This window comes from Musca domestica, unplaced genomic scaffold (genome assembly GCF_030504385.1).
Source record: "Musca domestica strain aabys unplaced genomic scaffold, Musca_domestica.polishedcontigs.V.1.1 9, whole genome shotgun sequence".
Classification (NCBI taxonomy): Eukaryota; Metazoa; Arthropoda; class Insecta; order Diptera; family Muscidae; genus Musca; species Musca domestica.
Genome location: NW_026712435.1, coordinates 18,558,980 through 18,584,252, shown reverse-complemented (window position 1 = coordinate 18,584,252; position 25,273 = coordinate 18,558,980). Strand labels below are relative to the sequence as shown.

The 25,273-nt window shown below is 35.8% G+C and overlaps 1 protein-coding gene across 1 annotated transcript in view; it reads left to right on the top strand.

The window, feature by feature from the left end:
- Nucleotides 1-25,273, top strand: part of LOC101901599 (transmembrane channel-like protein) — a 179,375-nt gene that overhangs the window by 143,155 nt on the left and 10,947 nt on the right. The window contains exon 13 of the mRNA XM_059131641.1: nt 68-1,769. Within this exon, the coding sequence (XP_058987624.1) occupies nt 68-1,769 (1,702 nt within the window). The remainder of the gene's footprint in view (nt 1-67; nt 1,770-25,273) is intronic.

The window sequence follows — 25,273 nt, the reverse complement described above, 5'->3', positions numbered from 1 at the left end:
AGTAAAATACTTCCGAATTACTAATAAAGAAACGTCATTCAACAATATTCCAAATACTTTCTTACAGAATTATGATCTTGAATTTACTCACCCTGTATTCGCTGATGTTTTCATTCATTTATAAAATTGATAAAAAAGAAGGACCACTTGTCGAAATGAAACTGCTAAATGATACGGCAACCGCTCAATTGGAAGATTTAATTCACAGGTGGGAAATCTATAGAAATATGACAGCCAATTTGAATGGCACCTCGGAGTTGGCAACAACAACGGAAGCCGCAATGCTTACAACGGCCAAGGTGGCAACAAAGCTGGTTTGTCGCAATGTAACAAAATACTGCACCAAACGGTGTCAGGGTGTTCAGGGATTTCCAACGACAGCAACAACAATGGCCACAGTGGCCACTACAACATTTCTGCTCTTAAATCTCACCACAACCACCGTGATGCCAACAACAACAACAACAACGGCGACTAGTTTGCTAACAAATGCTACAAGTCCCATTACGACTACCACAACTGAGATAAGTACCGAACCCCAAACAACATGGACAACATTACCAACAACAACGACAATGATGACAACAACTACTGAGGCAAGCACCATAACCACAGTAACGCCACCGGATACAACCCATTCTAGCAGTATGGACGTCACAGCGACAACACTCTTTGCCAACAGCCCCTTAACAACACAGGCTGCAACTGAGATTACAACAGAGGAATCTACCATCTCAACACCCTCGATAACATCAACCACAACAACAGAATATCCAGGCAATGATACACTCTTTGAATATTATGATTATTTTGCAGGAATGTCCTTGGAACGCCAACTGGCTGATGATAAACTGAAGGAAGACACTGAAAGCGAGGATAAAAAGAAACGGTCGGCAAAGGGCCACCGAAGAAGAGGCAAAAAGAAAAAGAAAAATCAAACAACAATGGCCCCAACGTCTTTCACAGAAATATTCCAAACAACCGTGGAACCCTACAGCACGAGTCCACCAAAGGTTGCAAAAAAGTCGAAAGGGAATAATAAAATTTCGAACATAAAAAGGGCCAAAAGTTTATCATTGCTGCCCAGATCAAAATATAGTCGAAGAGATATTGAATCAGACGAAACAACAACAGCAGACAAATCCACAACCGTTGAGAGTACAACACAAACCGAGGAGATAATGACATCGACGACCTATGCCACAACATTGCCCACCACAACAACCGAAGACAATACAACACCATATCCAACAACGCAGGACACTACAGCGGCGGTCACAACAACTGAAGGTAGTGCCCAAACAACAACACCAGCACCACCCATCACCACCACCACCAGCAAGGATATTCTTTGGGAAGAAAATACTCTTCTCAATGAAGTTTTAGACTTCTTTACCACCAATGCAACGACGCCCAGACCTCCCAGCAACACACTTCGACCTCAAGAAGACCCCTTAATCAACGATTTTACAACCAAACCATTCTTTGAAGAGGATAAGACTGTTATTTACAATCTCGAAGATATACAAAATGGCACGCTTTACATATGTTGGGACATGGAATGTACACCGGAAGTGGTGGCCGATGATGATAATCAAAACACTTCATTAGTGGCGAATATCTCAAGACCCATCACGATGTCCGAAGAATTTGAGAAAAATTATACGGAAATTATGAAAACATTGAAGAAAGTCGAATTGAGTTTGACCACAATGTGTTGGGAAACATCCTTGGGTCAGGAGTTGGCCAAAGTTGTGGTGCTCGATGGGGTAAGTATCGTTAAGTTTTCGGTAATAATAATAATAAAAATAACAATTTATAAATAAATAAATATAATAAAAATTATAAAAATGTATGGCTAAAGGCATTAAAATAAGTGAGCTACCGTTAAGAAGGGGGGATATACCAAACCTTGACCTATGTAGAAAATTTGCTATCTGAGGAGATAGAAGTGATTACAAACTTCAGATATAAAATATATCTTAAAAAATTTGTCTAAAATTATCAAATCACGGAATATCAGGAGGATCATTTATCTGGTGCGCTTCGCTACCCCTTTTGATTTTATATGCATTCAAAATTTTATATACGCACTTTTGTTGGTAAAAAATGAATAAATAAAACAAATTCAAAAATTAAAAAAAAGTTATTATTGTAATAATAAACAAATAGCTCCAAATCTGAACCGATTTGAATATAATTTGACAAATTTATTATTTTACCAAATTTAGGCACTCATGCCGAAGCATCAACTTTTAGAATAAGTTAAGATTTATTCGAATTGGTCACCTTTGGCACGAACTATGGTATTCAAACGGCCAATGAAACCGTCACACGCTCTCCGAATGTTGGTCTGCGGTATTTTGGCAAATTCCCGGTGAAGCGCTTGCTTGAGGTGATCGAAACTTTGGTATATTTTAGTGCCAGCCTTGCTTTCCAAAATACTCCCGACACAATAGTCCAACGGATTGCTATCCGGAGATTTTGGTGGCCATTGTGCGCTGGAAATGAAGCGAAAAACCTCATTTTGTAACAATTCTTGGGTGGCGCGTGCTGAGTCCTGTTGGAATGTCCAAAATGTATATGTAAGCTATATCCAAATTTAACTTCCCGATTTGGCAAATGTATGTTCGTTTTAAATTCCTTCACTCATTCCGAAATTTCATTGAAATTAGAGATACATAGCGTGTTCAATGTATCAAATACATGAAATCCGCCGAAAATATATATTGGAGCTATATCCAAATCTGAACCAATTTCAATATAATTTGGCAAATTTATTTTGGTTTCAAATTCCGTTACACCTTCCAAATTTGGTGACTATATCTGTAATCGATCAATAGATATGTGCATATAAAATTTAAACTTTTAAGAAGTACCTCCGATTCTGATTCTATGTCTCCGGTTCCAAGTGGAATTTCAAAAATCTGTATAGCCTATGTTACTTTCAGGCGATGTTGTAGTATACTTGGAAATTTTCAGAAAAATCTGTTCAGCGGTTTTCGGGTCCATAAATTACAAACAAACAAACATACGAGCATTTTCCTCTTTTATAGATATAGACGAAGAAGAAGATATGTAAAGGTGTACCGGTGTGGTAAATTTTAGTCACAGCCTTTGCGAAGGTTACATTGGGTCTATTGCACAATTTGCACCTCTACGAACAGTTCTTCGCCAACATGATTTCACTAATTGCTCGTTTGCAGTAATTTCGTAAAAAATGTAGTGATTTCTACTGACGGGCAGATAGACGAATCGACATTGCTATATCCACATAGCATCTTATACTGATTATACTGATTTGTGTGGTATAAAATGCTTATTTCAAGGAGACAAACTTAATATGGTGAAGGCTATAAAAATTATAATAATACATAAAATGGAGGATCCGACAATCAGACGTATTGCCACAATACAGAATAAATAATTTTCCTTGTGAAATCAAAACATGAAATTTCCGCTCATTTGGTTGGAAATTATGACAGAGAACTTCAAAATATAGAGGACGTTAATACGAGAACCCGAAATAACAAGTTTTTTGTTGAATTATTGGAATTTTAGGAAGAAAGAAATTAAGAAATTAATTATGTGAAAAACTACTAATTACTATTACTACTAATTACTCACAGTTGCATAGTCGTAGGGTATCATATAGTCGGTTTTTAATAAACAACGTCTGAGTAAATTATTTTTAGTGGCCTATACTTTGAGATTTGGACTAAAACAATTCAAAAAAGAAATCACACTATCAGTTTTGAATTCTATCACGAATAAATTTTTTCTGGAAAATTACCACCAAAATGCTTTAGTACACTTGTAAACAATATAATGAGCTGTCAATGGAATAATTTTAACAGCTGTCGGACTAGTGGCTTTGAAATGATAGCAGTCTGAAGTTGGTAGCAGTTTTTCATCTCACACTGTATATTCATGATGAGCATAAAATTCTAAATCGATTTAACGATATCCTTCTGTCTGTCCTTCTGCCTGTTGAAATCAAGATTCAACCCATATTATTTGAAGTAGAGCTTCAAAATTTGTCAGAACAATTTTTTTTTGTGTCTTGGATGTTTGGCCGTGAAAATTAAATATATCGGTCCACGATTTCTTATAGCCTCCACATAACGTTACCTACCGATATTCGGTATTTTGATGATTTTTACCACATTTTTTTAGGGGTTTGTCTAAAAATTGGTATTTGTAGTTTGTAATGGGTACTAACTTCTGTGGCGGAACATACATAGGTACAGGTTTTCATATAGCCCTCAGATAACGGTACCTCCCTATATTCGGTACTAATGGTCTATATTTTGAGATTTTGATTCTAGCTCACTCCATTTATATTAATAGGAATATTTTAAAAGTTAGGGAGATATGGAATTGTGGAACTTTCTTTCAACTATTGCAAAATATTTTTAAATATTCCCATATAAAGCTGAAGTTAGTGGACTTGTTTTTTATGTAATTAAAACCTTAAAAATGTGTTTCATTTTCCCCCATTTAATCTATTAGCTTTTCAACAATATATCAAATAGCCGAGTGCCAACACACCGAACAGTCTAAGTTCGTATCAAAGAAATTTCATCTTACACGGATATTAACAACAACATTGAAAATAAATTTTTCAAATAACAACAAATAACAACATTGCGTTATCGATTATAGCCAAATAATAGGGCGTTTCAAATACGTTGGATCCCAAACCATAAATTTGGCAAATTATGCGTAAAATATAAATAGTCCTTTGTCTATCTGCATGTAGAGATTTCCCAAAACGTTTAGTAGATATGGATGTTGTAGCCATATGGCTGTCTGTGTGTTTGCCCACACCCCACACCCTCGCTCCGATACAAAGACTGATGGAAAAATTGATATACAATAGTCAAGTTAGCTTGGAGGTGGCATGCAGACATTGGATTTCCTTAGTCAAATTTCACTACTCTTGCAAAATGCTGAACGCCTTAGATAAAGAAAGACTTCCTTTTTTGTTGACATTGGCTCTTGTAGCCCAAGGGGTAGCAAGTATTCAGCGTTAAGCTTGTTATCTTGGGAATTTCTTACACAATGAAGCGGAATTTTTCAAAAGACACCCCCTTGTAAACGAATATGAGTTTCCCGTTGGCCATAAAACTTGGAGTCCTTCACTTTATTGTAATAAGTTTGTATTGAATTTTTTTGGAGTTGGGGAACTAACAAAATTTAACGCTTTGTTTCGTAAATCTGTGACAGCTTGTTTTACATTGGATATCAATATTTCATACCCTAACATCATATCACACTCAGGACAATAGCAGAGGGGACAGACAGACCAGGCAAAAAATTAGAAAATATTTTAAACGATTACTTTGTTATCAATAACACAGCAATTTATTGCCTCTTGTGTAAGGCAATTTGAAATGGATGTTGATTTTTTCCTAGCTTGTCGTTCATGACAGATTACTACAAATTATTTACCCAAAGTGGAAAACAGTTTCATATGCGTCCACGCCGAGACCAAAGATCTAACAGTGGTAAGGAAAATGTTTTTTGTGTCCGCGGCAACCAAGTTCTTCCTTCATAAAATGACAGCAGACAATGAAATGAGGCTGCTGGATTTCGCGACTGGAAATATGCAAAAGTTCGTTAATGTCTGCAGAAATCATGATGTTTAAGATGGACGGCACACATCCTGTGCGTTGGGTCCGATCAACGAATATCGGTTTTGGTTATTTTTATACCCTACCCCTAGAAACTTTGTCATTCCGTTTGTAACATTCCTAAATATTTTTCGTAGACCCCACAAAGTATATATATTCATGATAAGCATAGTATTCTAAGTTGATTTAACGATGTCCGTCCGTCTGCCCTTGATATCAAGATGCAGCTCATGTTATTTGAGGTACAGCTTCAACAATTTGTATTGTGTCTAGGATAGTTGGTATTGAAAATGATGTATCGATCCACGTCTTCCTATATAATTTCCTATATCTGACATTTTGATGGAATGTATGGGCACACGTCCTCCTATAGCTCCCATATAGTGGCACCTCCAGATATTCGGTATTTTGATGGTATTAGTCACATTTTTTACGGATTTGTTCAAAAATTGATATTTGTAGTTCGTAATGGGTTCTAGCTCCCGTGTCGAAACATATAGGTACACATTTTTGTATAGCCCTCATATAATGGTACCTCTCAATATTCGGTATTTTAATGATTTTTAGCAAACTTCTCCACAGATTTGCCTTAAAATTGGTTCTAGCTCCGGAGACATGACATTGAATATCTAGGTCTACGTTTTCCTATAGCGCACATTTAACAATATCCACCGATATTCGGTATTTTGATAATCCTGGTCACATTTACCTACGAAATTGTTTCAAATTAGGTATTTAAAACTCGCAATAGATAAGAATCCTTTTATTATAAAATTGTCCTTTTTGGTATGGCTCCCATATTATTAGTATTTGTAATTAAAAAATTTCGTAATGGATACTACAGCCTACACGTTTTCGTATAGCCCCCATATAACGGTACCCCCGATATTCTGTATTTTGATGATTTTAGCGACATTATTCACCGGAATTGTTTCAAATTACATATTTAGAATTCGTAATGAGATCTACAGTCTGTGACAGAAAATTGTCTATGCAGGTCCAGGTCTTCGTATAGGCCCCATATATCAGTACCTCTCTATATCCCGTAACAAAAGAATTTATTTGAAGTAGATCATTCCACCTATCAACATTTGGCTTTAGAGCAGTTACAGTTGGGTTTCATAGGGAGGCATATCCAATTCTGAATCGATTTTCACCAAATTTGACGGAGATATTTTAATCTTTTCTATCAAATAACGTTGCTAGAGAGCTTGATATCACTTCGAGAAGGATTATATTAAAAGAATATATATCGGAGCCAAGTTCTACAAATTGAAACGTACGTTCCGAAATTTACTCCATTTGGGCTGATATTAGTCATTATTTGCACAATAAACCTGAAATCGAATTAAGGATATATATGGGAGCTATATGCAAATCGTTCTTGATAAAATTTGGCAAAGGTATTTCCGAGCTCTATAAGATATTTGGTACCAAATTTAATGTACTTACTTCTAGACTGAATTCGGTAGGATGTACTAAAATTCAGGACTTTTGGACTTATATTGGCCATTTGGAGGACATTTACCCTGAAATCTATTGAAGATATATATGGGAGATATATATGGGATCGTGATAAAATTTGGCAGAGGTATTTCTGGGCTATGTATATATATATATATATATATATATATATATATATATATATATATATATATATATATATATATATATACTATCCTAATGTGAACCGATGTCGATAAAATTTGACATATGTATATTCTAGCAGTATCTGATGTCCTGTACCAAATACCATTCTTGTGGAGTGCATATTACGCATGTGAGGTAATTACCCCTAAATCGAATGAAACATATATATGAGAGCTATATCTCAACAGATTTTCTCCTAAAATTGTATGTGCGTGGTTCTAGAATGAATTCCGTGGGTTGTACCAAAATTCAGGTCATATGGACTTTTATTGGCGATTTGGTGGACAATTATCCCGAAATCGGTTGAATATATATGGTAGCTATATCTTAATCTGATCCGATTATCACCAATTTCAATAGGGTTCGTCCTTGTACCTTAGAAATATAGGTGGGAAATTTTCAGCTCAATCGGATAATAAATGCGACCTGCATTTTGTTCACATGAATACATGAACAGACGGACTGACATGAATAAATCGACGCAGAAAGTGATTCTATGAAGATCCTCAAAAGTAATTATGGTTCTATCTCGCTTCCATGTAACAAATACATGCACAAAGACATAATACCCTTAGCACTATGTGGTGTAGGGTATAAAGAGGAAAATTAGTTAATTATTCGATCTTTTTATATAACACTATGTTTTGGGGATATTTTGGGCCAAAAATTATGAAACACTTCGAAATATTGATCCCCGATATAGGAAACTATATATGGATCTTTCTATTTCGCCGAGTCGGTTCGTCTGAGTCGATTTAGCTATGTATGTCCGTCCGTCCGTCTGTCAATGTTAATTTGTAATCACGCTACAGGTCGCAACTATTGACCGATCCTCAAGAAATTTAAAATGGAGGTGGGGTTCGGGTCAGAACAGAAGCTTATTGTTCTTGGAGATGATTGAAAAATATTTAGGGGTTGAAATGGACCAAAGACTGGAAAATTTCCTGGTTTTGCAGCTGCTCTACAGGTTACAATTGCTGACCAATCGACGCGAAATGCATGGAGTTAGCAGATCAGAGCTTAATAAATTGGACGGTCATATGACAATATTTAGCGGATAAAATAAACTATACATTTTATGTCAAAAAAAATACGAATATTTCCGCTAAACCGTGAATATTTTTTAACCCGGCCAAGTCACAAATAATTAACAGGTCAAGTGATGCTGATAGCCAAGATATCGCATATATAGCAGAATGGGTACAATCTATATGTAAAAGAACTAGATCTTAGTTATTCTGCTTATAAGTCAAGAACCGTTGGACCGATTTTTACTATTCTCATCAATTCGGAATGGTATCTTTTCAGAAAAGGATAAATTCTAAGAAAATTGCGTAAAAATATGACAATAAACAAATTAAAAAGCAGTAAGGTCGGCCGGGCCGAACTTTGAATACCTTCCACCATTTGGAACGAATTTGGAAATTTTCAAAAAATTAAATCCGTTAAATATTCTGTTAAAATCTATTCGAGGTGGACCTACATAGGCATTGTTGTTCAAATTCGAAACTTGAAATAAACGGTGAATAATGTCGCTAAAATAATCAAAATACCGCATATCAGGAGGTACAGTTATATGAGGGCTATACGAAGTCGTGGACAGACAATTTTCTGTCTTAAGCTGCATTATCCACAGACAGACGGACATCGCTAAATCGACTTAGAATTTCACGCTGATCAGGAATATATATAGTTTGTTGGGTCTGACATGAGTATTTCGAGGCCAATGGAATGACAAAGTGAATATACCATCCATAGTATGGTGGAGGGTATAAAAAGTGAATATTTTTTGTTAAACTTTTTCAATTTCTGCCATATTTTCATCGTATGCGATTTTGTCAACTTGACATAGAAATATTGAATTGTACATTTTCTAAAGTTTACACATTATGTATTATTTACAAGTCGCAATTATCGTCCGATCCTCACGAAATTTTGCGTGGAGGTAGGGTTAGGGTCAAAATTAAAGCCTGTTTTTGCAGTCACTCTACAGGTCACAATTTAAAACCAATCGACACGGAATTTTCCCTGAGGAGAGAGTTAAAGACAGGGAAGAAGTCTAGCATATTTCATGACCATTGCGTTATATTTGGCGTCTAAAATTGGCCACAACTTTTGTTTGAAATTATTTTAAATACCTATCAGCACGACAAAAAGCGTAAATATAGGACAAATGCCCCCGGTCGAAAAGCTATGGGTAACATCTGGACAGGGCTATATGACATCATTTCGACAACGAAATCTTCCAAAATTGATTTGAACACAAGGGGGCTTCTAACATATTGAAGTGTTGTAGGGTATCACATGGTCGACCGGCACGACTATAGCCTTTTCATATATGTTTACAATATTATTTTATACTAAATCCAGTGTTTTAAGGTGCAATAAATAAATTAGTTGGTTAGTTAGAATTAGTATTTTTTTAATATTTAAGCATCACATTGAATATATAAAATTCAGTGTATATCCATGGTTTAAATCCAATTCGAACTCATTTCGCTAAAAAAGTTCCATCCTTTAATTTATCTAATTAATTTCTTCCGAAGTATTCACTTGTTCGCAAAATATAAGTTTCACTAATTTTACTACGCCATTAGTATGTGTCACATTTTGCTTTCGTTCCAATTCGCCATACGAAAGGAGATGGCTGAAAGTGACGTGCACACTCGTTCGCAGAAGATAACAATGAAGCTGAGAACACTTGAATAACGAAATTATTTTAATATTCACAACACGTAATAGCGAAAACCGCGTAAACCAAAACTCTCAAGAGAATTATGAAACACAAGTTGTTTCTGCACTAAATCCAAGCGCGAGGAGATTGGAGTTGACAGGTAGGGTATAGTCGTACATTTTAGTATGAAGTTTTATTATTGTGGGTATTTTACGACTGATTGAACTCTCTATAAAAAAAGTAGCAGCATTCGATTTAGACGAGCAGTCTACAAAACTTGTAGCTGTACAACAACTTGTAGGGGCCTACTGCTTTAGAAAATGTTTATATGTTGGGATATCAAGAGAACATAACTGATACACAAGCAGTGGTCTTCCTTAAAGAATTGCTGCGGAACGGTCTATTTAGAAGTTTACATGATTCCAACATATATTATTAACACCCAAGAGAAAATATCTCCACAACAGTAGATGGGATGCTCTTCTTGTTCATCTACAATATTTTTCTTCTCCCTTGACCTCTTTCTCATGAAATATGGGTTTCTGAACAATACATATGCAGGATATCTGCCAAATAATACTTTGTTTGCAGCAATCTTAAGAAACCACAGTCTGACATGAAATTCCTCCTAATTTCCAGGTCGGGGATCAACCGTAAGCCGATTTATTTTCAGGCAATGTGTTAATTTGTATACCCTCAGTCATATGGCTACAGAGGGTATATATCAATTGATACGGCTAAAACGTGCCTAATCGAAATAACAGTTTTAGACCCCAGGTCTCTTTGGACATTTGGAGTCGATCTAGTGATGTCCGTCCGTCTGTCTGGCTGGCTGGCTGGTGCGCACGATAACTCTCGAAGGGAGTATCCGATTTGATCCAAACTTAGTACATCGTAATATTATTCTCAAACTTAGATCGAGTTCGGTGATGGACGACATCGGTCCACTCCTTCTGGTACCTTCCCCACAAAATGTCGAAATTTTTAAAGAAAATTTTTTATTGCACAGAAAGAGAAACAATAATCCGATTTTGCTCCAATATTTGCGTTAGTTCTAGGTCAGGGTCAGATCCCAATATTTATATTAACCCAAGATCTGGTAGTAAGACGGAATTTATCGGTCCACTCCTTTTGGTACCTCCCCCACAAAAGATCTACATTTAAATAACGTGAAAGTAACATCAGATTCCATTTAAACTTGCCACATCTGAATATTTCTTTCAACACATGATCTGTTATAACAACGATAGAGATCGGAGCATTCCCTCTGGTACCTCCCCCACAATGGGCCAAAGTTTTTAATAATTATAACTATAAAATGTGATCCAAGTGTCCGATTGTCTTCAAATTACACAAATCACAATATTTTTAATAACCCGAAGCCTAGAGTGAAAATCGAATACATTGGTCGACTCCTTCATATATATCCCCCACAAAGGGTCAAAATTTTGAATATTCATGAAGGTAATATTAACATTCGAAATTAACATCCGACTCAATTCCGACTTGGTACATCTTAATATTTCCATCAACACATGATCTGTTATAAAGATAATATAAATCGGACCATTTCTCCTGGTACCTGCCCCACAAAGGGTCAAAGTTTTGAATAACGAAAACGATTATAAAATCCAAAATAATCATCAGGTTCTCTTTATATTTCACACATCCCATTATTTCCACTAACAAGAGATCTGTTGCGAAGATGGGATATATCCGTCCTCTCCTTTTGGTACCCCTCCCCCCCACAAAGCCTCAAATTTTGAATATCCATGAAGCTCATAAAAAGCGAAATCAACATCCGATTCCATTCCAGACTTGGTACATTTCAATATTTCCATCAATACAATATCTGTTATAAAGATGGTAGAGATCGGACCATTTTTTTTGCTACTTTCCCCACATAGAGTTCAAGATTTTGAAAAACAAAACGCTCAAAGAAAGCGAAATAAGCATCCAACTCTATTCAAATTTTACACATACAAACATTTTGCTAACACAACATATGTTGTGAAAATGATATCTATCTGCAAACCCATTCTGGTACTTCCACCACAAAGGGTCACAATTTTCAATATTTTTATACCCTCCACCAAGAAAAGTATGGATGGTATATTAAGTTCGTCCTTCCGTTTGTAACTCATCGAAATAATCATTTTAGACCCAACAAAGTATATATATTCTTGATCAGCGTAAATTTCTAAGCTAAAATTTTGCACAGATCTCTCTTTTGTCTGCAGGCAGGTCAAGTTCGAAGATGGGCTATATCGGTCCACGATATCGTCTAACGATATAGCCCGTATAATATATAACGGTACCCCCGATATTCGGTGTTTTGATGGTGTTAGCCACATTTTTCAATGGAATTGTCTGAAAATCCACGCAAGTAGTTCCCTGTGGGTACTTTATACCTCGGAAGAGAATTATCTATATAGGTCCACAATATCGTATATCCCCCATATAACGGTACCCCCCGATATTCGGTATTTTGATGATTTTACCCACATTTTTCAACGGAATTGTCTGAAAATCCACACAAGGAGTTCCTTGTGGGTACTTTATACCTCGGCAGATAATTATCTATATGGGTTCACAATATCGTATAGCCTCCATATAACGGTACCCTCCGGTATTCGGCATTTTGATGATGTTAGCCATATGTTCAATGGAATTGTCTTAAAATCCACACAAGTAGTTCCTTGTGAGTACTTTACCCCCTGAGAGAGAATTGTCTATACAGGTCCACGATATCGTATATCACCCATATAACGGTACCCCCCGATATTCGGTATTTTATGATTTTACCCACATTTTTCCTCGAAATTTTCTGAAATCCACACAAGGAGTTCCTTGTACTTTATACCTCGGCAGAGAATTATCTATATAGGTCCACGATATCGTACAGCCCTCATATAAGGGTACCCCCTATATTCGGTATTTTGATGTTTTTAGCCACATTTTTCAACTGAATGGTCACAAGAGGTTCTTTGTGAGCACTTTATCCCCCCACAAAGAATTCTCTATATAGGTTAACGATAACGTATAGCTCCCATATAACGGTACCCCGCGATATTCACCGCGATATTTTGATGATTTTAGCCACATTTTCCAATCGTATTGTCTGAAAATCCACTTACGGAGTTCTTTGTGAGCACTTTACCCCTGAAACGGAATTGTCTATATAGGTCCACAATATCGTGTATCTCCCATATAACGGATTTTAGCCATTTTTATACCCTACACCACAAGGTGGTCAGGGTATTATGTCTTTGTGCATTTGTTTGTAACAGGCAGAAGGAAACGAGATAGACCCATAGTTCCTTTTGATGATCTGCATAGAATCACATTCTGAGTCGATATATGCATGTCCGTCCGTCCGTCCGTCTGTCTGTCCGTCCGTCTGTCCATGTATTTTTGTAAACAAAGTACAGGTCGCATTTATTGCCCGATCCAAATGAAATTTTGCACAGATCATTTGTTTGGCCCAAGGACGAACCCTATTGAAATTGGAAATAATCGGTCAAAATTTAGATATAGCTCCCATATATATCTTCGTCCGATTTGCCTTTTATTGTGCACCAAACGTGTAATATCAGCCCGAATTGTATGGAATTTTGCATATACACCCAAATTAGGCCTGAAAATATGTATGCCAAATTTGATCGAAATCGGTACAGATATAGCCATAGCTCCCATATATATTGTTCATCCGATTCGTTATTTTTGTCCACCGCCACCGTAATATGCACTCTGCAACAACAATATTTGGGGAAATATATCAAATACAGCTCGGAAATATATTTGCTAAATTTTATCGAGATCGGTTCAGATTTGGATATAGCTCCCATATATAACTTTGTCCGATTTACCTTTTATTGTGCACCAAACGTCTAATATTTGTCCAAATGGGATAGAATTTGGCACTTACGACCGAATTGAGTCTAGAAGCTAGTATGTCAAATTTGGTGAAGATCGGTTCAGATATAGCTATAGCTTCCATATATATTATTCATCCGATTTGTTATATTTGTTACCCACAACCGTAATATGCACTCCGTAACATATTCAGGGAAATATATCAAATACAGCTCAGAAATATCTTTGCCAAATTTTATCGAGATTGGTTCAGATTTGGATATAGCTTCTATATATATCTTTATCCGATTTCAAATTAATTGTGCACCAAATGGGCAATACAACTCCGAATTTAAAAGATACAAATGCTTCGTCATATTTAGTTCTTTGAACTTTAAATTATAATAATAATCATAGCGTGTATGATTGAATTCTCCCATAAAAACTTTTAATTGTTATGCGCAGCTCAACTAAATCAGCAAAGTGGTGTAGGGTATCATAAAGTCGGCCCCGCCCGACTTTAAGACTTTCTTTACTGGTTTCCAATGGAATTATCTGAAAATCCACACAAGGAGTTCCTTGTGAGTACTTTACACCCAGACATAGATTTGTCTTTATAGGTCCACAATATCGTATATCCCCCCATATATCGGCACCTTCCTATATTAGATATTTTAAAGATTTTAAAAGAATTTTTAATGGATTTTATTTTTTGAAAATTTTCTAATTCGTTCCAAATGGTGGAGGGTATTCAAAGTTCGGCCCGGCCGAATTTACTGCTTTTTTACTTGTTTCCTATTTATTTACACTTTTTTAACTAGCTTCGGAAAAGTTATGCTACCTTATGCTCATTATACTTGTAACAATAGAATCCTTCTTGCCAAACATAGAGTATCCTTCGGTTCCTAACAAATTCCTCTAGCTACTCAACTTAAAATCATGATTATGCATGCAAACTAATAATTGTGAAACACAATACTGCCGTAGATTAGTTTCCATGCAACGGATAGTTTCTCTTGGGTACATAAATCCATCTGAAATCCAGCAGCTAAAACAAAAACAAACTTCTTATACTTTTTGTATAGACGATTATGCCAACGCAGGAATGAATACAAATTCCATGATTGTGGTTTCCTTCTTGGCACTATTCTGGGGGGGGGATAAATTCTCATGTACGTACATCCAAGTGGAACGATGGCATTAATTTACGCACGAACACGAAATCAAAAAAAGTGTTCCCCCTTTTTGTTATCAACAAAGACAAATATCTTTGGTAAAAAAATACTAAATCTATTGGCTGTGAAGAAAAAACCCTGATTGTTATTTCTGATTGTTCCTCTTTGCTTTTCTTTACTTTTTTTCTTCATAAAGAATAACATTTGAAACGAAACGAAATGGATGAAAGACTTTGTATATACAAGGGTTTGATTTCATTGTGTGTATGTCGTTTAGAAAACAATTTTGCAACAAATCGAATTTTAATGTGTCTTGCATTTCAAATGAATCCACAATTTGTTTGAGGCCACAAAGAGAATTTTGAACTAAAGTTAACATTTTGAAAATCTTTGTGGTCTAATTTTTTATTAATGATCCAATTACAACGTTATATCCTACAGTACAGCATGGAGGGCATGCTAATCGGTGTGGAATTCATGGTCAGGAGCAACGTAAAGTAAGTCAGGTGAACAATTATTAAATCCATGAAGAATAACTTAAAAAAAAAATAAACAATTAAAAAAAGCTGTAAGTTCGGCCGGGCCGAACTTTGAATACCTCCACCATTTGGTACAAATTTGGTAATTTTGAAAAAAATAAAATCCGTTAAAAATTCTGTTAAAATCTTAAAAATACCAAATGTAGCCGTATATTAGGGTCTATACGGCGATGTGGACCTGCACAGACAAATTTTGTCATAAGCTATTGCAATATTCAAATGCGAAACTTGAAAAAAATCTGTTTATAATGTAGCTAAAGTCATCAAAATACCGAATATCGGGAGGTACCATGGGGGTTATAAAACCTGGACCTGCATAGACAATTTTCTGGCATAGGCTGTAGTATCCATTACGAACTCCAAATACAAAATTTGAAATAATTCCGGTAAATAATGTCGCTAACATCATCAAAATACCCAATATTGGGAGGTACCGTTATATGGGGGCTATACGAAGCCGTGGACCTGCACAGACAATTTTCTGTCATAGGCTGTAGTATTCATTGCGAATTTCAAATACCAAATTTGAAATAGTTCCGGTAAATAATGTCGCTAAAATCATCAAATTACCCAATATCGGGTTATATGGGGGCTATACGAAGACATAAACCTACATGACCCATTTTCAATACCAAAAGTCCTGCAGACATAATACACATTTGAGTAATTTTTTATCTACTTACTTCATTTCGTTCGGAATCTAGATTTATTTCCACATTGACGGACATTGCTAAATCGACATAGAATTTTATGCTGATCCAGAATATATGTACTTTGTGGGGTTTAAAATGTATATTTCGAGGCGTTACAAACGGAATGACAAACTTAATATACCCTCCATACTATGGTGGAGGGTATAACAAGTAGATCTTTTTATACCCCCACCATTTGAATGATACCTGAAATTTAAAAAAAACATCCCATCTAAATATACCGTCCAAAATGGGGGCTACTCAGAAGGAAGCCCTTGTGTGGATTTTAAGACAATATCATTGAAATTTTTTTCTGAAATCATCAAAATACCGAATATGGGGGGTACCTTTATATGGGAGCAGTACGATATCGTAGACCCACATAGACAATTCTCTTTCTCTAAAGTACTTACAAAGAACTCCTTGTGTAGAATTTCAATCAATTCCCATGCAAAATGTGGCCAAAATCATCAAAATAAAGATTATCATGGACCTATATAGACAATTCTTTTCATGGGGATAAAGTTCCTTATGAGAACTTCTTCTTTAGATTTTAGGACAATACCGAATATAGGAGGGTAACGTTATATGGGGGTCAACAGATATAGCCCATCTTTGAACTTGAGCTTCCTGCAGACAAAAGACTGATCTGTGCAAAATTCTAGCTTCCTATCTTAATTCGTTTTGACTCTAGCGTGATTACAACAGACGGACAGGGATAAATAGTCTTAGAATTTTACGCCGATCAAGAACATATAGGGTGAGATAAAAACAAAACTGGAATAAAGTCAAACGCCATAATTTTTACATTTTTTCTTTTATTTATATTGAATGAAAGCAAAGAATGTCGGAAATAGCATTAAATTTTAGAATATGTTAAGATCTGTTCAAATTGGTCACCTTTGGTACTAATTATGGCCTTCAAACAGCCAATGAAACCGTCACACGCTGCCCGAATGTTGCTCTGCGGTATTTTGGTCCATTCCCGGTGAAGCGCTTGCTTGGGACGATCGACACTTTGGTATTTTTTAGTGCCAACCTTGCTTTCAAAAATACTCCAGATACAATAGTCCAACGGATTGGTATCCGGAGATGTTGGTGGCCATTGTGCGCTGGAAAGGAAGCGAGGAATTTCATTTTGTAACCATTCTTGGGTGGCGCGTGCTGAGTGCGATGTTGCTGAGTCTTTTTGGAATGTCTAAGGTCTGCGACCAAAATGTTTGCGTGCCCAAAGCTTTAATAATAATTCTCAAGAATATTTTCACGATAATATTCGGCATTTAGGAGAGCGACCATCGGCTGTTATGGCGGCCCACACAATCACCATGACCTGTGCTTGAGTTCTGGTGGCTAACCGAAGGTGCACATTTTCAGCTGACCTTTTTGGCAAGTAAACACGATCATTTTTTAGTTTACAAACTGCTGGACAACGAATGTTTTCTCATCGGCGAAAACCAAATTCGGCAGTTCACCTCTTTCGGCCAAGCGAAGCAACTCTTCAGCTCTTTTGAGTCTATTTTCTTTCTGTTTCGGTGTAAATTCTGGCACTTTTTAGAATTTCAATGGCTTTACCCCGATCTCATTTTTCACTATTTGCCGAATGGAATATTGCGATATGTTCAGCGAACGAGCCATTTTTCGGCCACTGTGATGCGGGTTTCGATAAAGTAGCTTCTTTACTTTTCGAACCATTTCTGCTGATGTTGCTGTTTTCTTCCGTTCACTTCCTTGACGTCGGGCTATGCTACCACTTGTAGTTTTCCAGCCAAATGTAAAGAAATCACACCATCACCCATGAATTCCATCACGAATAACTTTTTTGTCTGGAAAATTCTCACCAAAATGCTTTTGTACGCTTGTAAACAACATAATGAGCTATCACTGGAACAATTTTAACAGCTGTCCTACGAGTGGCTTAGAAATAACAGCAGTCTTAAGTTTGTTGCAGTTTTTTCATCTCCCCCTGCAGATATACTCTATGGGGTCTACGACGAATATTTAGGGGTTTTGCAAACGGAATGGCAAAGTTAATATAGGTACCCCCTTTTCAAGGTGGAGTGTATAAAAACTTATCATTTCTCGATATAGATTTTTTTTACTGACCGTAAATCAAAGCCCAGGCGAAGCTATTGAAACTAAAATGCCGAAATTTAGCACGAGGATCAGTTTTGGTGCATATGCGTATGATAAGTTTGGGTTTTTGGTAAGTCGTACTATAATATTACGAAAAGTACTAAAATGTACTAAAAAATTAATATTTTGTAGTGGACAAACGGAAATTTGGAATGAGAGTCACTGACGGAGTGCAGGATAGATGCATCAAAGGGTTTGTGGAAATTCGAACTTTAAGGTAACGAAAAGTTCTAAAATGTTACTCAACTTCAACTGCATTATGTGAAATTGAAAGTTTGGTATGAGAATCAACGTTAGGATGTAAGTTTGATATATTAAGGGGGTTTTGGAAGTGTGTACAAAGTGAGGGAACTGTACGAAATGGTACTAAATTTAGAACAGTTTGGTTTAGGGTGAATGGATGAAGCTGGTAATTTGAAATTGGTTATTTGGTATTGGGGTCCCTGTTGGTGGTAGGATTGTGTTAAGGAGGTGGTTGGAAAATGTGCACGAAAAGTACTAAATAGTACAATTTTTGGTACAATTTGGTGAACAGATAGTGCTTGAAATCTGAAATTGGATATAAGGGCCGTTATTCATGTGTAGCCTGGACATATGAAGGTTGTTTCGTAAATGTGTGCTATAACTGTACGAAAAGTACTGAATCGTACTATATTTTGCATTGGGTGAAGGGACGGATATAAAATTTTGCCATTTTATATTTATTTATATTTTATTTGCCAATGTTTTGGAAATGCGACCTATATTTGTATTTGTAAAGTATTAAATTTTGCTAGGATAGGTCTGGAATCCTCATATTTGATATTGAGGTCTCTGTTGCTATCTGGAATTGATATTTGGACGTGGTTTTGGAAAATTAAAAATATCATATTCAGTGAAGGGAGTACCCGACATAGTTCGTATATCGTAATATTTAGAAAAGGTTTAGGTCAAATCTAAAAACAAATATAACGCTGATTTATAAGTCATTGAAAGGTTGAACTAGATTCGTAATCGTTGCATCTATGACCTAGTACAAAGACATAAAACTATAAAGACTGGACAAAATGCATATGAGCTTTAATTTTTCTCTCAGGCAATAGATGGCAGGCAACATAACAGAAATGCATTGGAAATTTTAGAAAAATATATTATTCCGATATCGACGAAAAATGGCGGAAATACGCGGAAAAAAAAATCAGGTATTAAAGACATGATCTCCAAAATCTATTACAGAGCATTTCCTTGTACATTGAATCGATAAAATCAACAACAACCCTTAAAAAGCGTCAGCTCTGTTAAATTATAACATAACTAGCTGAACCCGGTGCGCTTCGCTACCCCTTTTGATTTTATATGCATTCAAAATTGTATTTACAAATATATGTTGGTTAAAAAAAAACAAATTTAAAAATTAAAAAAAAAAAAATATTGGACTACTTTAATGCGTAAATAACCAAAACCATTAGAAAAGCAGTAACATGACATACATACACGAAGGGTTTGTCCTTCGGATTTATTTAATTCATAGCAAATACCAAGAGTGCAGTAAACTGCAATCTTTTGAAGTTGAGTGGCATTTCTATTGCAATTAGTAAATTCGAGGTAGCAACATACTTCGCCGTAATAAGCGTATTTCAAATTAATTGTTGTGTTGTTCTTTAGTGTTAGCCTAAGGCGTTGTGGGTCAATGGTTCTTATTATACCCTACAACACTATGTGTTGGGGGTATTATAAGTTTGATTGGGCCAAAAATTATGTAATACCACGAAATATTGGTTTCCCACATAGGAAAGTATATATGGATCTTCCTAGCTCGCCGAGCTGAGTCGATCTAGCTATGTATGTCCGTCCGTCCGTCTGTCCGTCTGTCCATGTTAATTTGTAATCACGCTACAGGTCGCAATTATGGCCCGATCCTTACGAAATTTTGCACGAAGGTGGGGTTAGGGTCAGAATAGAAGCCTATTTCTTTTGGAGATGATCGTCAAATGTTTAGAGGTTGAAATGGACCAAATACTGAAAAAATGTCGGATTTTGCAGTAGCTATACAGGTCGCAATTATAGACCAATCGGCGCATGTAGCTAGAGTTTAGGGTGAGGAACAAGCCTACCAATTTGGGTGGTCATCGGATAATATTTAGCGGGTAAAATAGACCATATCTTTTGTGATGAAAACCGCGAATATTTTAAATCCCGGCGAAATCACAAAGCCATGACAAGGTTACTTCTGATCTTTACATTGATGTTAACATCCAACAAAACGGATATATAGCAAAATATGTGCGATATATATGTTTATCAAAGAAGATATGCTTGAAAAATCTCTTATATGACGAGAACGGCTGAACTGATTTCGACAGTTCTCATTAATTCAGAATGGCCTCTTGGCAGGAAAGAAAAAACGTCTAAAAAATCGCATAAAAATATCTCTCTAAACATGAAAATATTGATTTTGTAAAATTTTCTCATATTTTTTCAATTTTGTCATATTTTTGGCATATTTTCATTTTGAATTAAACATTTGGTAATATTTCTACAGCTAACAAAACTAAGTAGTTAGGATATCATATACAGATCGCATTTATGGCCCGATCCTTACGAAATTTTGCATTGAGATAAGATGAGGGTCAGAATAAAAGCCTACTATTTTTGGAGATGATCGTTATATATTTAGGGGTTGAAATGGACCAAAAAACTGCAAAATTGTCAGCAGGTCGTAATTATCGCCCGATCCTCACGCACATTTGAATGGGGGTTACCGGACATCACAAAAGCCAAGCAGTTTTGGATGGCCATCCAAAAATATTCAATGTGTGAAATAGTTTGCCAACTTTTGTAGAAAATGTCCATTCCAGTGACTTTTTGGAGAATTCACAAATACAGGAAAGACGCACTTCTGACTATTTCGTTAACGCTGATTTCGATGAAGAATATAGTCAAATGTCTGTATCTCATATAGATGCGTTTCAGTCAAAAACCAAAAATAAATGTTAATCTTTTGCCACTTCTGAGAGATTATAGGTCTTTGGGAAATATTGGTTCCAGATCTAGGAAGACCATTTACGTGCAACATCTACCAATAAATTGGAAATGAGCAAATTAGTTTAAGTTGCTATTATTCGAAAATTATAGAACGGAACCTGATGGTTTTCTTTTATTATTTGTCACAATATCTTGTGGAATTCTTTCGAGTATCTCGCCTAATAAACTGTATCGTTTATTATAGTGTTGTAGGGCATTCAACGGTCGGCCCGCTCGACTGTAGCCTTTGCTTACTTGTTAAAATCATATTCCAATCTGATCCGATTTAAATATAATTAAAAAAAAAAAAATACTTTTACACCAAATTCCGCCACAACCTTCATATTTCATTGAAATTGGTGCGACAAATATGTTAAATCGGCCGAGAATATATATATATATCCGAATCTGAACCGATTTCAATATAATTTGACAAATTTATTTTCGGATTAAATCCCGTCACACATTCCAAATTTCATTGGAATCGAACATTCATATTGTGTTTGAGACATCAAATGAACGAAATCGGTCGAAAATATATATGGGAGCTATATCTAAATCTGAACCGATTACAATATAATTTGGCAAACTTATTTTTGTTCCAAATTCGGTTACGTATCCCAATTTTGGAGACTGTATCTTTAACCAATCAATAGATATGTGCATATAAAATCTAAATTTTTGGGAGGTACCTCCGATTCTGATGCTATATCTCCAGTTCCAAGTGGAAATTCAAAAATGTATATTGCCTATGTTACTTTCAGGCGATGTTGCAGTATATATGGAAATTTTCAGGAAAATCTATTCAGCGGTTTTCGAGTCCATAAATTACAAACAAACAAACAAACATACAAACATTTTCCTCTTTTATAGATATAGATGCTATGTCATGATAACGTGACATAACATATTTTTCCACTACCGACGCCATCTATTGAAGAAATGTAATAATGTAATGTCCCATCTTATTACATTATATGTCTTTGCCTAGTAGTAACCTAGTAATCTGGTCCACCGATTGACTGACCCAGTCCATACTCTCTTTTCAATGAGTTTTTCCATCGTTTGCGACATTTTTTTTTTGTATATTTTGAAAGTTTCTTCTTCAATCTCCAATGTAATAAACTAAACCTTGACCTTTCGGAATTTCTAGGGTATATTCTGTCCGAAAAACTTTAATCGTTTGCACATAGACTAAAATTATAAAATCAAGAACATTATATATTTTCTAATCTATGCCCTTGCACTTTTAACCTCACCGTGGTCCAGGGTATTAGTTTGGTGCACCCACAGAGTATTCTCCACCGGATTTTGATACTACACAAAAGTGGTGATTTATTCTTTCTTTTCTAAATTTAAACAAGTTTATACGGGTACGAATGCCACTAATTCATTATGCCATGTTCTGCTAGACCAAAAACGAAAAGAGACACATACAATTCAGCTACTATCTTCATTTCCATTTCACTGGTTTTAGACAAATGTTTTTTGTTGGTTTTTAGACCATTTTGCCTCCTTCTACTGCCGCCGGTCGGTGGTGTATTGCAAAATGAAAAGTGAAAACATAGAACCGCTTCAAACTTTTTCCATTTAACTTTGTGTGAAAAACCAACAACAAGAAATAATAAAAAAATGTAAAGTTTTTCAAAATGAAGGGATAACACAAAACACAATCATTGCCAGCAGCATAGAACAGAACAGAACAGAAAGAAAGAAAAAAAACATAGGATTTGTGTCCAGACAAATCGAAAGTTAATCTTCACGTGTTAACAAAACTCTGCAGTTACGAGAAATCCTTGAATAATGTGGTTTCTGTCAATGGAAAGGATGCTTGTTTTTTAAACTTAGTTTTTTCTGCAGAACTTTTTCCATTAATGCTAGAAACAAATAGTAATTTTCCTTATTAAAATAATGGACTTTTGTAGGCAATTTTTCAGATTATGGACAGGTAATGAAAGGAATGTAGGCTTGGTGACACATAGGCGAAAAACCCATCAGACTACATACTTAATAAAACATCCTTTCTTTTACCTAGTAATCGAGAGTCAATTTAGATGCAATGAAAATGGGATATATGCGCTCATATAAAGATTAGCTCTGATTGGACCAATGACAAAATTAATGTAGCCCCCATGGTTGCGATAAATTTTATGCGACAGTCAGTACGCCGACATCTTACTTGGAGACCTTTAGTGCATTTTGTTATACCCTCCACCATACTATGGAGGATATATTAACTTTGTCATTCCGTTTGTAACTCCCCGAAATACTCATGTCAGACCCAACAAAGTATATATATTCTTGATCAGCGTAAAATTCTAAGTCGATTTAGCCATGTCCGTCTGTCTTTCTGTCTGTCCGTCTGTCTGTTGTAATCCCGCTTTCTTTCGAACGAATTGAGATAGAAGGCCAAAATTTTGCACACGTGTTTATTTTTCCAGTAGGCAGGTTAAGTTCGTAAATGGTCGACGATTTCATATAGCCCCCATATAACGGTACCTCCCGATATTCGGTATTTTGATGATTTTAGCGACATTATTCACCGGAATTGTTTCAACTTTGGTATTTGAAGTTCGAAATTATCTGGGCAGGTCCACGTCTTCGTATAGCCCCCATTAAACGGTACCTCCCGATATTCCGTACTATTTTAAATTTGGAATTTGAAGTTCGTAATGAATACTACAGCATAAGGCAAAAATTTGTTTGTGCAGGTCCACGTCTTCGTATAGCCCCCATATAACTGTACCTCCCTATATTTGGTATTTTGATGATTTTAGCGACATTATTCACCGGTTACGTGTTTAGAGTTCGTAATGGGAACTACCGTCTGTGACAGGTTTTCGTATAGGACCCACATATCAGTACCTTCCTATATTCGGCATTTTGAAGAGTTTAGGTACAATACCCACCGAAATTGTTTGAGATATCATATTTGACGTTATTAATGGGTGCTATAGCCTGTGACAGAAAATTGTCTTCGCACAGCTCCGATAAAACGGCACCTCCCTATATATAATATTTTGATGATTTTAGCTACATTATTCACCGTTTATTTCAAGTTTCGAATTTGAATATAGTAATAGCTAATGGCAAACAATGCCTATGTAGGTCCATGTCGTATAGACCCCAATATAACGGCTATATGCGGTATTTTTAAAATTTTAACAGATTTTTTTAAAGATTTTATTTTTTGAAAATTTCCAAACTCGTTCCAAATCGTGGAAGGTATTCAAAGTTCGGCCCGGCCGAACTTACTGCTTTCTAACTTGTTTATACTGCACTAGAACAAAGCATAGTAGAGCATATATTCTCTCGGCGTATGTCTGATCATAAAATACATTTTTACTTGATTATTCAAAATGTTTACTCTTAATTGGGATGGTGCCGAAGGAGTGGGTCAATATGTTCTGTTTCGCATAAGATTTAGGTCTGATATAATTATTCCGATAGTTATCGGATATCGACTACCCCCTCCCCTTATCTGAGATAGTTGTATACATTTTTTGAAATTGTTTTTGTGGATTAAGCAGGAGAAAGGGCATTAAGACAGATAATAATTACGCCAAAAAAATATTGAGATGTACAATAATTACATATTTCCAGTTTTGGGGGATTAATTGGCCATCAAAATGTCTTCTATTTTGTGTGGAGTTGTCAGCAAGATTGGACCGATATATTCCTAATTCACATTACATCTTTGCCTTATAAAAATACTATTATTTTATCCTTTGCGGGGGAGGTTTCTGAAAGAATTAAGAAAAAACATCGAATAATTCTTTTGATTTTTATGGCACTTGACTTTTTTTACCCTCGACCATTCTATGGTCATCCCGTTTGTAACTCCTCGAAATATTTATAATAGATCTTACAAAGTATATATATTCTGGATCAGCGCAAAATTCTAAGACGATCTAGC